This window comes from Trachypithecus francoisi, unplaced genomic scaffold (genome assembly GCF_009764315.1).
Source record: "Trachypithecus francoisi isolate TF-2019V2 unplaced genomic scaffold, Tfra_2.0 Lachesis_group16, whole genome shotgun sequence".
Lineage (NCBI taxonomy): Eukaryota > Metazoa > Chordata > Mammalia > Primates > Cercopithecidae > Trachypithecus > Trachypithecus francoisi.
In genome coordinates, this window is record NW_022681461.1 from 85,828,894 (window position 1) to 85,844,637 (window position 15,744).

Genomic DNA, 15,744 nt, shown 5'->3' on the forward strand with positions numbered 1-15,744 from the left:
ATCTGAAGCCAGCCAAAAGCTACCTAAGAAAGCTTAGCAGAAGGTGGCTGAGGTGAAAATGCCCAAGAGAAACCCTCCTATCATTCCATGTAATTGAATGTAAAGCCCCTTTGGACTATGAAGAAACTGGCTGGACAACAGTATACCTACCTACCCTTCCTCCTTTACCTAAACTCTCCACTTCTTCTAATTAAAATAAACCACCTGATGGTTTACAGTTTTCAAAGATGTTTCATATGCAAGCTTTCTTTCCAATTTTGATTCTCATTACAGAATCATAAGTAAGGGTAGGAAACGTGCCTTCATTTTTCCAATAGAATACTGATGCCGAAAAAATTACCTGAGATCATACAGAAATTTGCCTGAGGTCACAGGGTTACCAGAGATACTAACTCTCCTATGCTTTCATTCTGGATTTCTGCACCCTTTCTTCCCCTGAAAATCCAAATGGTGGGCATGTTTAGGAGAAAATTGTGAGTAGAAAAAAAATTCTAGTTCCTTTTTCATCTCATATTAAATCAACCATCAGAGAACATCTTGTAAGAAACATTCTGAAGTCTGATTACCATTTAACCAAAGAAAATAAAAAGAAAGAATTAAACATAACATTTTCTTTGTTTTACTTTTTTAGACAACAGAGTCACAACTAAAACAGCATCTGAAAAGCAAAAATATTTACACTCTTAGTTTGAGGTTCCACTTGCTATTCCAGCTCTAACCTTGACTTACCCCAAGTCTCCAAGTGAGTCAAGTTCTGTGGCCTGAAGAGATGATACAGCAACAAATAAGAATGGAAGGGAAAGAGACAGACTAGAAGGAGAAGAAAAGGAAAAAGATGCCAACATTTAAAATAAGAGACTCTAGTTCAACCTGTACCTTCTTTCCTTTCAGTGACAATTATACCTTACATTTAAATAGAAATTTGATATTTTTTCACAGAATTGTCACATCTATTACTGTCAATCTGTTCTCTCAATTCCATGCAAGAAGCATGGAAGACACAAATAACAGGGCATCATCTGACAAAAAAGAACTGAGGGGCTGTGAACCCAATTTCTTTATGGGGTTCAAGATGTTTTAGATTTTTTAATTTGAAGAATTTAGAATTATAAAATATGAAGAATATAAAACTTTTCAAAATAAGTTGGGTTTCCTCACCTGAAATTGGCATGCACATTTCAAACCATCTCCATCTTCTTTACAGACTCCTCCATATTTACATGATGACTCATCACAAACTCTTACGTCAGACTCCCTCACATTTAATTCTGCAAAAGAAAAAAACTGTTTGACATATATATTTGGATTTCTATTACACATATGTGTGTGTGTATGAAAAAGTCCTTAAAATGTATTGAGCACCCCCATTCAGAAGTGTAATAAGACATAAATAAACAAAAAGAAATTCTGTAAGACACAAAATGCTCAGTATTCCCCAAACAGAATCCTGCATAATAATGAGCCTAAAAGTAACTCAAAATAGAACTCAAAATTTCAGGACTTAACATAATTTCCAAAGGTAAATCTGTAGAATTTTTCTATTTGGCCTTCTAAGACCTTAAGATAACAATCTTACTATTTCTTATTTAACATTTTAGGTTATTTTTCTAGTAAGTTACTTTTAAGGCTAACGAAAATTAACAGTAATATTAATTAAATGAGATAAAAAATTATCTTAATTCTTTTGGTATTCAGAATAAATTTTGGGTGATCATTATTCACTCTAGACAAAGTATTTTAACTACAAAAGAACAGTGAACTTGAATTTCAGACAATAAATATGGAGCATTTATGTATACAGAATTAAAGAGATTCAAATCTTACTAGACTTAAAACTTTTAATGGACTGATTTAAGTTGACTCTACCAAAGCAAGCAGAGCCAATCAACAATACCAGAATTCTGTGGTCATTTTGCTCCTGCTCTGACATTAAGCATCAAATTAAGCTTCAAGGTTGTGCTTGAAGCTGCCAATCAGTGAAAGTGGATGAAAATCACTACAATGCAATTTTCATATCCTTTGTATGAGAAATGAGAGCTTACAAAAACAAATGCACTTAGGCAAACAATAAACAAATGACTGTTTAAAAAAAAAAATCCCAGTGTAGTGGTGAACACATGAGTCTGGGAGCAGAGAGAGTCCTAGATTAACTCCTGATTCTCCTGCTCAAAAGCTGAGACTCTGGGAAAAGAGCAAGGACTCCTGTATCTCTAGATCATGATGAGGTCCTGGCAGAGATCTAAGGGAGCACTTCTCCAGTTATCCCCATTCCTGGTTGTTTTCTACTTCTAGATTTCAAAGCAGGACTCAATAAACTAAGTCAAGGGAATTCTATGTCCGGTGACAACTGTCCTAGTGACATTTCATTACCTCTCTCTATCCCATTTGTTCTCACTGCTCTGCAGTGATGTCTTGGGTCTCCTACTCCCAGCTGACCCTCCGAGGAGCTGGCAATCAAGTACCTGAATCCCTAAGGAGTTGATAGTCAACAGTACTTACTTGAGTAGTCACTGTCAACTAAGTACTTTACAAGGGTAGGATCACGTCTAGGTGGGTTACAAAAAAATTATCTTCCTTAAATGATCTCAGGTGGGTTACAAAAGATTATTTTCCTTAAATGATCTCAGGTGTACAGAATTGGATTAAAGTTCAAGCATTTACAAAAAAAAAAAAAAAAGACATGAGTGGAAACTTAAAGCAAGAGAAAGCTAACACAAGCATTTTGTTACTCTTACTGTTCCACAAACTATTCCAGGTAGAGAAGGCCATCTTTTCATTCCTCATCACCCTGGCTGTAGGAAGCTTTATGTCCTTGGTTCTTCTTACCTCCCTTTTTGCTGTCTCTTCCCTTTCCCCCTTGACTATTTGCTTTAGCTCTTGAGGCTCAATTCTAGGTATAGGATTTTTCACCCTATCTACCCACACTTCTGCTAGGAACTTGAACAAGGTCTGGTTCCAATTACTATCAAATACACATCTTCAGACCAAAGGAAGATAACAAAATATTAATAAAGAACTGCCCTGGAAAAGAGGGTAAAAATGTACAATATCTGCGCAAATAAGAACTTAACCAACTTTAGGGGCTAGAGAAACAAGAACTGCACAATTTGACTAATGAAATACAGTGCATTTGTCTTTTCTCCTTTCTTTGTAGGCTTAAAGTTCACACTGGGTTCTATTACAATCAGACATAAAAAAACAAGAATAAGTCAAGTTTTTATTTTGTCTGTGAGGCAAGATAATGCTCTGAGTAATGACTTGCTACTTTGAGACTCTTGAATTGTAATGTTTTATCTGTTGTACTTTACAGGTACAGTGGATTGCAAGCTAGAACCTAAACCATCCCTGCCACCAAGAGTCATGCGTGGTAATCCCAAGGAATGTTTGTATGAGGGACTACAGAATACTTTAGGGGACTAATCATCCCTGCTAATGTGAAGCAGAAAAGCTTGGTCCCATGGGCTGGGTGCGGTGGCTCACACCTTTGGGAGGCTGAGCCAGGTGGATCACCTGAAGTCAGGAGTTCGAGACCAGCTTGGTTAACATGGTGAAACCCCATCTCTACTAAAAATAAAAAACTTAGCTGGGCATCGCGGTACACGCCTGTAGTCCCAGCTACTTGGGAGGCTGGGGTGGGAGGATCGCTTGAACCCAGCAGGCAGAGGCTGCACTGAGGAGAGAGTGTGCCACTGCACTCCAGCCTGAGTGAAAGAGCAAGACTCTGTCTCAAAAAAAAAGAGCTTGGTCCCATAAACACAGCCTTGAACAAGAGAAGTGACCCCAAGCATAGTCCCTTCTCAAGACTTGGTTTGCTCCTCCAGCCAGCCCCAAGAACTCATAACAGAGACAGAGGAGCTTCAACAAAGAAACTAAAGAATGATTTTCACTAAAAACGAAGTGACAAGCTCTGCTTTGATGCTCACACGACAAGACATAATACATGGCGAGAAAGGAGCTGGGACACATCAACAGCCCCCGAATATCAGCAATGCATCTAGCAGGACCACACAAGACCAAGGAGATGGTAGTGTCAGGCAAAGAGGTAGACCTCTGATATCTGACAGGAGGTACCAACGTGCAACTGCAGAGGCAGCAAACAGCACAGGAAGAAAAAGACAGGTGTCATGTAGCAGAGGCCAGAATGCATTAGTGAGCACACATCAAACACAATTTGGTGACTCCTGGAATAAATCTTGGAGGGAGGCATTTATGAGGGAGCTAGAGGTCCTGTATTATTAATAGGTAAGGGTGAAAGTCATGAAATTCTGATTACTCTGGTTATTAGTCATATTTTATTTTATGCCTATCTTGCTATCAAATCCATGCTAGTTTCATGTGTGTTAATGTGTAAACGTGATTAGTTTATCATCAGAAAGCAATTACTAAGCATCTACTAGGTACTTAATACTATGCTAAGAATTTTGGACCCATAGGAAAAAAAATGTAACAGGGAAGGATCTTGCTAATATATGCAAGAATTAGTGATGAATTCAATACAGTCTATAATTAAGGGGATAAATGTGTCATACAGTCTATGACTGCTGTAGGAGTTCAAGAGGTAGGGGACAAAACTGGATTTGAAGCATAGGGTGCAGTGTCAGAAAAAAACAAGACTTGTATTGACTTTGAAAAATTAATAAGGCTTTTTTTTATCATAATAAAGCTAATATAGGATCATTATAAAGAATCTGGAAAAGATATTTTAAATAAAGAATGTTCTAATTGCCCAAAACATATGAGTAATACTAAAAGACAGAAAAGAAAAGAGAATGTTTTCATGTAGGAAAACAATGTAAGTGAAAGCAGAGAGAAAGTAAATTTCATAGTACACACAAACAATATTAATATCAGTGGTTCCAAAACCATGTTCCTCAAAGGAACACTGGTGTCCTGGACTAGTGTACCTTCATTAAAATCAAATATGAAATTTTCTCATTTGCAAAGGAAAAAAAATCAACAAAAAAACTGTTCTCATTTTTAAGGGGTTTTTTCCTTTATGTTTCTTAAACCGTCAATATCTGAGATTATTTCAGATTTGTTGCTGGCTATCAACTAACATCAGATGATTTCAGATATTTTGCTGGCTAGCTGTAAAAGTATGTTCAACAAATAGGTAAGGAATACTAATACAAATATTCCAACAATGTTTCATGAGAACATAGGTCAGGTCATGAATGTCACAAGCTCATGAATGGACATTTTAAATTGTTTTGTAGTTGTGGCAGTCACTGCTAATGCCTACCTTGGATCTATTCTCTCCTTCTTACTTAGTAAGAGAACTCCAATTTTGTTCAGGGAAACAAGGTACCCAACTAAATAACATATATTTCTCGGCCTCCCTCCCTCTGTGTTCATATGTAGGTACTGTCCCTTTCTCCTTCATTCTTCCTCTTTTTTTTCCCTTGACTGGAGAGCAAACCTGTTGCCTAAAGTTGCAGCAGCCAAAAGATGACACAGCAGAAAGACCAGGAGCAAGACAGTAAGATGGAAGAATCATGAAATCACCATACCTCCTGTGGATCTCCTCTTTCCAGACTTACCATTACAGAAAATAATGTATATAAAAGAATACATTTTTAAAAAGCCCTTATCATATAAGCCACCACTGGTCATACCACTGATACATTCAGTTAAACGTAATTCCCAATAGAATGACTGTGTGTAAATTTAATAAAATAAATAATTCTAAGCAATGGTCTTAAAAACTTTTGTGCTACATCAGAGACCACACGATAAGATTAATTTATCAAGAGACCCACGACTTGCTGGTGTTCTGACTCCTCCCAATTTTCTTTTTTTTTTTTTAAGACAAGGTTTCACTCTGTTTCCCAGGCTGGAGTGCAGTGGTGTGAACATGGCTCACTGCAACCTCTGCCTCCTGGCCTCAAGCGATTCTCCCACCTCAGTCTCCCAAGTAGCTGGGCCTCAGCCTTCTGAGTAGCTGGGGGCCACAGACGTACACCGCCATGCCCAGCTAATTTTTGTATTTCTTGTAGAGACGGGGTCCACCATGTTGCCCAGACTGATCTTGAATTCTTGGGCTCAAGCCATCTGCCCACCTCAGCCTCCCAAAGTGCTAGGATTACAGGCCTGAGCCACCACACCCAGCTGATTCCTAACAAATTTGAGAACAGAATCACTGCCTTAGCTTAAACCCAATACAGAAGGAATCTATTTTGGGATCATCTTCTGAACGTTCCTTCTTTTCAAGTATTCTGTACAGTACCAGGCAACAAGAGGACACTCTACTACCTGTCAATGATTATGATGATTACGCACCTGTCTTCCTGAAACCAAAATGGAAATTCAGTAAAATTGATGAGCCATTACTAAGGCCCTCAAAAATCAATTCTCCAAAGAGAAATGTTTTACACAAAGAAGCACTCATAAGAGTTGCTCAAAACAAAATATTTTGCTCTTATTGCAAACCTGTCCCACAATTCTCAAAATGTACAATTTGTCTCGAGAATTTCATTAACATTTCAAAGCTCAGAAACAATACACACTAGTGGCAGGAACTCTGCTTTCTATAAACCTGAGCTGCCCAAATTCCCAACTTCTGGCATCAACAACTAGGTTCAGGCTGTGACTCAAAATGAGATGCAGCAGCCTTCCAGAAGGATATGACTTTTCTACCACCCTTCCATTAAAAAGAAGGTAGTTCTGGGGATCTTATGAGTTAGCTAACACTCATGGAGAGCCAAAAGGAAATAAACTTCATTAGATGTTACAATTGAATTCAGGGTTTCTCAATCTAGGCACCAGTGACATTTGGAACCAGATAATTCTTTGTTGTAGGGAATATCCTGCACACTGGAGGTTGTTTAGCAACAGCCCTGGCCTCTGCCCACTAGATGCCAGTAGGACCACACCAGTTCTGACAACCAAAATTGTCTCACCACGTCCTGGGACGGGGTGGGGTGGGGGGTGGGGGGGTGGGGTGGGGGGATCGAGGGGGAGGGGCAAAATTATCCCCAGTTGAAAACTACAGTAAAGGGAAAGCAAAGACTTTACATCTAATTCTCTGACACAATCACTATAAGGAAAACTAGTCAAATAATCGGCACTCTCAAAAGATCTCAACACACTGCCACAGCTATTCTCCATTTCAATAGAGGGACTTAAATATATTGATTCCAAGTTTATGTTAAATCCCCCTCCTTTAATAGTACTTTAAGCTCCAGCAGGCCTCACTTCCTCCTTCTTCCTATAGCAGCTCTTCTTCTTCAAGATCAAAGCAACCTCAGATCCAATGTCTTTTTTCTGATGTCCTCCAATCCTTTTCTAGACCTTTCTAGAACAGTTGACACTTCTGGCCTCCTCTTGTAACCAAATAGTCGTCATTATCCCCTCAATTTTCTGACCTCTTTTAATTTACCCACTCCTTTTTCCTTCTCCTAATGCCCAGTCTGTGTCAATAACACTCTTAGAACATATCTCCAACTTAATCAACTCTCCAGATTAACCAAAGTGTGGCATTCTCTATAAAACGTACATAATAATGCCTATGGCACAATGAATTCTCAAGGCTGCTAGGCCCTCTCTAGAACATCCATGAGCACTTTAGCTCCAACCAGGGTAGCTGTTCTTGTGCTTCAAGAGTCAGTTACCCAGCCTATGTAGTTGTTACTACAATTATGTGATTTCAACATTTCATATGAGTGAAAATAAATTACTTCTATGAAAACTAAATTGAAAGACTTGAATAAGGTGAGCTACTTTTTTAAAAAACCTACAGTTGCACTTAGAATTCTGCATCCACAGGTCTTTAGCTTCCTTTTTAAAGGGATTAAAACTGGAATTTGTAATCAATGCATTATACAAGTGGTTTGTTCAAGAAAGAGGAGGCCGGGCGCGGTGGCTCACGCCTGTAATCCTAGCACTTTGGGAGGCCAAGGCGGGTAGATCACAAGGTCAGGAGTTCAAGACCAGCCTGGCCAACATGATGAAACCCCGTTTCTACTAAAAATACAAAAATTAGATGGGCACGGTGGCATGTGCCTGTAATCCCAGCTACTCAGGAGGCTGAGGCAGGAAAATTGCTTGAACTGGGACCCGGGAGGCAGAGGTAGCAGTGAGTGAGATTGTGCCACTGCACTCCAGCCTGGGATACAGAGCAAAGAGGAAACCATTCTCAAAGAAAAAGTATGTGCCCTCTTTCAAAATATTTAATAAATATGTATATGTTAAAAAAGTTACATGCATTTATGAATCATTTTTGTGACTCCCTACTTTAAATAACTTTCTCAATTAACCAAATAACTACCAAATTATTGTGGGACCAAGACAAAAGGATCCCTACCGTATAGTAAAGTGTTCTGCCTTCAACCATCCCATGTGTCATCTCATTTTGTTCATTCTCTGGCAGTATTCACATTCACACCCACCACTTCGAGTCTTCAAACCTGGTTTTCCCAACCATATTAAAGCCATGTCATCTGTTTTTGCTAGTGCTATTTCCAGTCTTCAGAGCATTGCTGGGGAAAGTCCTATAAATTAATGTTCCGTAAGGCCTTATTTTTTTTTTTTTTGAGATGGAGTCTCGCTCTGTCGCCCAGGCTGGAGTGCAGTGGCCGGATCTCGGCTCACTACAAGCTCCGCCTCCCGGGTTTATGCCATTCTCCTGCCTCAGCCTCCCAAGCAGCTGGGACTACAGGCGCCCCCCACCTCGCCCAGCTAGTTTTTTGTATTTTTTAGTAGAGACGGCGTTTCACCGTGTTAGCCACGATGGTCTCGATCTCCAAACCTCGTGATCCGCCTGTCTCGGCCTCCCAGAGTGCTGGGATTACAGGCTTGAGCCACCGCGCCCGGCCCTAAGCCCTTATTAACGTGTAGAAAACTTTAGTTCATCTCTAGTGGATTCTGTATTGACTCCCCACAGAACATGTTCCAACTTTTCACTTTGTCCTTTAAAAAAAATTTTCATGAGTTTATACTGACTGTCTAGATGTCAGTAGTATTTGGAAAAATCTGCCCTTTTTCAGAAAAGCAAACCAATCCAATCTGACAGGACCCTGCTGGATGGTTTCACTCCCAGAACAAGCCCAGTTTGTTCTTGAACCTGTACCCACCTGCCTACAAAACAGTTTCATGAACTCTATACTGAAAATAGCAGAAACATTTAAAATATTAAAATATTTAAAATACTGCACACCAGGAAATGGTATGGTACAACTATGGAATATTATAAAGTTATTTAAAGATGTATATTATATAATATGGAAATAAGCTTATGAATGTTAAAGTGAAAATGCAGACCACAAAACTATACACATAGACTATGATTTTATATGAAAAACCTGCCAGGAACTGTGATGTAGGCCTTTAGTCCCAGCTACTTTGGAGGCTGAAGCAGAAAGACCAGGAGTTGAAGATCAGCCAGGACAATATAGTGAAACTCATTTCAAACACACACACACACACACACACACACACACACACACCACACACACCCCATACATATAAGATAATCCAGCCAAGAATAAACAAAACGGGTAACAGTAACCTGTTACAGCAGTTGAACAATGAATGATTGTTCCCCTTTTCAATTTTCTATATTGGTTATTATTTAACGGGGAAAAAAAAAGGAAACCTCAATGTGATTTCAAAGACAACCCCAGAGACAGTTTGCTACACCACACACAAAGCATAAGTTTAGAGATCAGGAAGGGCCAAGTTCACGTGGTAGTCCTCCTTTTAGAATAATACTTTTCTTTGATATTGTAATGATTAGATAATGTATGCAAAGGCAATCATGCCTAGAACAAGTAGTTATACAACAAAGATTCACTTTTTTTCTTTTCCCAGATAAGACTTCAACTCCCAACCAATCTGAGGGGCACCTCTAATGACACAAATCACTGAGAATACATTTCAGGGTATAAAATCAAGCAACAGATTTAGCAAATGTTGACTTCAAGTCCAAGGAAATCAGAAGAATTAGAAATTAAATCCTCTTCAACTTGTTTACTAATCATACTAGTTATCTTCTAGTATAAAGATATGAGGAGGAAAAATAAACTTAACCTAATATTATATGATACAAAACCAAAAGCAGTTTACATTAACATTAAAAAGCATCAACTGGCCGGGCGCGGTGGCTCAAGCCTGTAATCCCAGCACTTTGGGAGGCCGAGACGGGCGGATCACGAGGTCAGGAGATCGAGACCATCCTGGCTAACACGGTGAAACCCCGTCTCTACTAAAAATACAAAAAACTAGCCGGGCGAGGTGGCGGGCGCCTGCAGTCCCAGCTACTCCGGAGGCTGAGGCAGGAGAATGGCGTAAAACCCGGGAGGCGGAGCTTGCAGTGAGCTGAGATCCGGCCACTGCACTCCAGCCCGGGCGAAAGAGCAAGACTCCGTCTCAAAAAAAAAAAAAAAAAAAAGCATCAACTGCAGAGATGGCTAAAACTTCTCTAAGCTATACTTAATGAAAGAAATTTCACATATGCCACACAATCATCTGACTCCGATATTTTTCATTCCATTTTGCATACTACTGCCAACTACCCTGTTAAACTACACTTTGCTCCTGTCAATCCTCCACCCCCACTCCTGCAATCTTCCCCCGCTGCCTACTTCAATTCTAAATGCCTGTATCAGGACTCTCCAGGCAAGGTGACAGGGAGAACAACTACGGCAAGATCAGATGGAAGAAAAGGCCTGGGTCCAAAGTTGAGTGTTTAAGGTCCCCAGGGTCCTTCCAGGCCTCGCCAGTCCTAGCCAAAGATGTCATGGTTGTGACATTCTCTCCCTCACGGATGTTTCTGATCTCTGGGGTTCTGACACTAGCTTGGCAAACCATAACCTGAATCTGTTATGTTGTAGTTATTAAAATTAATGATGAAAAATCTCTATATTTCCTGACATGACACATTTAAAGGCAGACTTTTTAAAATGTATGTAACGCAAACTTTTTTAATGCCTATTTTAAAAATCGGGAAGGTACACTCACCAAAATAGGAACCACAGTTATCTCTTGGTAGAATTTAAACCTTCTTCATTATTCTGTATTTTTCTGAATTGAGTTTTACAACAAATTTGTATTACTTTTAAAATTAGATAAAGCAATTACATGCTACAGTATATAAGAACCTTGAAAATTATGCAGGCAGGGTGCAGTGCCTCGTGCCTGTAATCCCAACACTTTGGGAGGCCAACGCAGGAGGATTGCTTCAGCCCAGGAGTTCGAGATCAGTCTGGGCAATATGGTGAAAGCCCCATGCAAAAATTCGCTGGGTGTGGTGGCGCATGCCTGTAGTCTCAGCTACTGGGGGACTGAGATAGGAGAATCACTTGAGCCAGAGGTCAAGGCTGCAGTGAGCTGTGATTGCACCACCACACTCCAGCCTGGCAACAGAGATCTTGTCTCCAAAAAAAAAGAAAAAGGAAAAGAAAATATTATGTTAAAAGAAAGAAATCAGGCGCAAAAGGCTACACATTATATTATTCCATTTATATGAAACATCCAAAATAAATAAATCCACAGAGAAAGTCTCTATGTGGTTACCAGGGGATGGGGGTGGGGAGTAGTAAGACTGACTGTTAAGAGGTAGAAACTTTCTGGGGTGATAGAAATATTCTATAATCAGATGGTAGATAGTGATGATCATTGTACAATACAGTAAATGTACGAAAACCACTGAATTGTATACTTTAACATGCTGAATTTTACATTATGAAAATTATCTCAATAAAAATAAAAATAATTTTTAAATCATATAAATCATGCTACTTAAATTTTGGAAAAATTGAAATAAAAAAATTAAAAACAGGCATTATAATATGCTTTTTAAGAGGCACACCCTGGCATTAGACCACCTTGTTCAGCATCCCGGCTCTACCACTTATCACAGTTGTGTGAGCTTAGTAATTTACCACTTGTGCCTCCATTTTTTCATCTACAAAATGGTGACAATAACACTACCTATCTCAAAATTCTGATGGAGGATTAAAGGTATAGAAAGCACTCAGAGAAAATAATAATACACATCGTAAGTACTCTATTAAGTGTAAGCTACTATTGTTTTTTATTAGCACCAGTTCTGGAGAAGGCATAGAAAAATGAGCACTCAAACAAACTGTGGAAGTACACAGTGGCACGACCTCTCATGTGTTCATATGTATTGCCATTTTAATTGTCTTTATCCTTTTACCCAACATTTCCAGGAAATTATAACAGATATAAAAGAGAAACATATAAAAACCTAAGTCCAAGATTGTTAACGTGAGCATTTTCTGTAAAACCAAAGTGGAAAACAACCTAAGCGTCCATCTTTTGGGAATTAAATTATTGACATAATACTATACAGACATTGGTAGAAACACATGTAGTGATATGAAAAGACAACTAAGACCTATTGTGAAAAAAAACACACATATTGTAAAACCATACACACAGTTTTACTCTCATTATTTTGAAACATATACCTGTTTACATATATAAGATTTTGCAGGTATATTCAATACATTTCCTTCATTAAACTATTTTTTAAATCAATAATCCAAACACAAGAACCATGTCCTCTGGTTCTATTTCTAACCACTATCCCTTAGTGTCTCCAACACTAAGTACAATAGGAGGTAGCCAGAACCCAGCGAAATCACCCACAAAGACAAAAATCTATACAACTTGCATACTGGCACTGAAAAACCTGGTATTAATGATTTTAAAAAGAATTTTTTAAAGACTTCACAAAATTCTGGTGCATTAGAAAGAGTTCCACACTTGGGGTTCCACTTATTTGATTAAGTAAAAGTAACTGGCCGGGGGCAGTGGCTCACGCCTGTAATCCCAGTACTTTGGGAGGCCAAGGTGGGCGGATCACGAGGTCAAGAGATCGAAACCACCCTGACCAATATGGTGAAACCCCGTCTCTACTAAAAAGACAAAAATTAGCTGGGCGTGGTGGCACGCGCTTGTAATCCCAACTACTCAGGAGGCTGAGGCAGGAGAATCGCTTGAACCCATGAGGCAAAGGTTGCAGTGAGATGAGATTGCACCACTGCACTCCAGCCTGGTGACAGAATGAGACTCCGTCTCAAAAAAAAAAAAAAAAAGTAAAAGTAACTATATGATCTTGGCCAAGTGCTAAATCTGAGAATCCCAGTTTCCTAGAATTAAAAAAAAAAAAAAAAAAAAGAGTATAATAATCCCTTATAGGATTCCAATGGTTATAAGAGATCCTTACAAAAGAACACTGCAAACTATGAAGAAGACTGACTGTTACTCTTTGGCTGAAACCACCAAAAACAAAGTTAAAAAGACACTACCATAACCAGAAACCCTGACAAATTTTGTTGTAAAACACTGAATAATTTTTTTTTTAAAAACTTGGTCTAAATAAATGGGAATTTGGATGTGCTTATGGTATAACCTTGAAGTAAACAATGGCAAACACAAGTCTACCACCTAGAAAACACCTGAAACCACTTTAGAGAGAGAAGGAGGCTGGGCACAGTGGTTCAAGCCTGTAATCCCAGCACTGTGGGAAACCAAGGCAGGCGGATCACCTGAGGCCAGGGATTCGACACCAGCCTAGGAAACATGGTCAAACCCTGTCTCTACTAAAAATACAAAAGAAGGCCGGGCGCGGTGGCTCAAGCCTGTAATCCCAGCACTTTGGGAGGCCGAGACGGGCGGATCACGAGGTCAGGAGATCGAGATCATCCTGGCTAACACGGTGAAACCCCGTCTCTACTAAAAAATACAAAAAAAAAAACTAGCTGGGCGAGGTGGCGGGCGCCTGTAGTCCCAGCTACTCGGGAGGCTGAGGCAGGAGAATGGCGTAAACCCGGGAGGTGGAGTTTGCAGTGAGCTGAGATCAGGCCACTGCACTCCAGCCCGGGCGACAGAGCGAGACTCTGTCTCAAAAAAAAAAACAAAAGAAAATTAGCCAGGTATGGTGACGGGCACCCGTAATTCCAGCTACTCAGGTGGCTGAAGCACAAGAATTGCCTGAACCCAGGAGGCAGAAGTGCCACTGTACTCCAACCTGGGTGACAGAGTGAGACCCTGTCTCAAAAAATTCTAATAAATAAAAATTAAATTTAAAAAAATAATAAAATAAAGAGAAGGAAAAAAGCTATAGAAAACAAATATAGGATACTAAAAGATTGAGCTGACTTGTGAACAATAAAGAATCATCAACTGGGCTATAAACAACAGAATTGACACAGCAATATCAGCAGTTTAGTTTCACGTGCAAAACAATATTAAATGAAACCTGACAAGGCAAAAATAAACTGAACTTAAAAATCCCTAGCCAGGCACAGTGGCTCATGCCTATACTTTGAGAGGCTGAGGCGGGAGTATCACGTGAGCCCAGGAGTTCAAGACCAGCCTAGGCAACATAGGGAGACTCTGTAACTACAAAAGATAACTTTAAAAAATTAGCTGGATGTGGTGGTACACGCCTGTGGTCTCAGCTACTCAGGAGGCTGAGGTAGGAGGATCAATTGCGCCTGGGAGGTCAAGACTGCAGTGAGCCATCATGCCACTGCACGCCAGCCTTGACAACAGAGAGAGACCCTGTCTCAAAAAATAAAAATAAAATATCCCAAAAGGAGATCTGACCTCTGAACAACAGTGGCTCCAGTATCAACAGAAAATGCAAAGCAAAACAACACGAATATTTTTTTAAAAGTTCAGGCCAGGCGCTGTGGCTCACGCCTGTAATCCCAGCACTTTGGGAGGCCGAGGCAGGCTGATCACCTGAGGTCAGGGGTTCAAGACCAGCCTGGCCAACATAGTGAAACCCCATCTCTACTAAAAATACAAAATTAGCTGGGTATGGTGGCATGCACCTGTAATCCCAGCTACTCAAGAGGCTGAGGCAGGAGAATCATTTGAACCCAGGATGCAGAGGCTGCAGTCAGCTAAGATCACGTCATTGTACTCCAGCCTGGGCAAAAAGAGTGAAACTCTGTCTCAAAAACAAAAAAAAGAAAAAGTTCAAAATCTTTCTGATGAAAAGTGAAATAATTTAGCATAAACACTGAGATTAAAGAAGAGAATGGCAATTATCACAGATTTCCTCCTCATATTTTTCCATATTTCTCAAATTTTCTACACAGATAATATATTGCTTTTATAACAAAGAAAAAAAGGTGTGGGCTTTTCCCTTTTTTAATCCATGGAAAAGACAGACTCAATATCTGCACAAAAATGAGAGAAACTGAGCTGTCGTTGAAAATATAATAACCTGCCAAAGTTTTTAAAGGTACAAGAATATGTTAAGAACTTTTAGAACCTTAAATGACTTCTGAAAAAATGACAAAGCTACTGAGCCATGGAAAATACATGATACTTTTAAAAACTAAATGAATGTGAATAGTAGCAAAAGATTTATAATAAATTAAGTCAACTAATAAACTAAAAGCATATAAGGAGAGAATTTTAATATTTAAGCAGGCCGGGTGCGGTGGCTCAAGCCTGTACTCCCAGCACTTTGGGAGGCCGAGACAGGCAGATCATGAGGTCAGGAGATCGAGACCATCCTGGCTAACACGGTGAAACCCCGTCTCTACTAAAAATACAAAAACTAGCCGGGCGAGGTGGCGGGCGCCTGTAGTCCCAGCTACTTGGGAGGCTGAGGCAGGAGAATGGCATAAACCCGGGAGGCGGAGCTTGCAGTGAGCTGAGATCCGGCCACTGCACTCCAGCCCGGGCGACAGAGCGAGGCTCCGTCTAAAAAAAAAAAAAAAAAAAAAAAGATTTAAGCATAGAATTTCCAAGTACATG

General features: G+C 39.7%; 1 protein-coding gene across 3 annotated transcripts in view; it reads right to left on the reverse strand.

The window, feature by feature from the left end:
- TMEFF1 (transmembrane protein with EGF like and two follistatin like domains 1) overlaps nucleotides 1-15,744 on the reverse strand; it is a 101,869-nt gene that overhangs the window by 73,157 nt on the left and 12,968 nt on the right. For all 3 annotated transcript variants that reach the window (XM_033237959.1, XM_033237958.1, XM_033237960.1), the window contains exon 2: nucleotides 1,159-1,268. In XM_033237959.1, coding sequence (XP_033093850.1) covers nucleotides 1,159-1,268 — 110 coding nt within the window. The remainder of the gene's footprint in view (nucleotides 1-1,158; nucleotides 1,269-15,744) is intronic.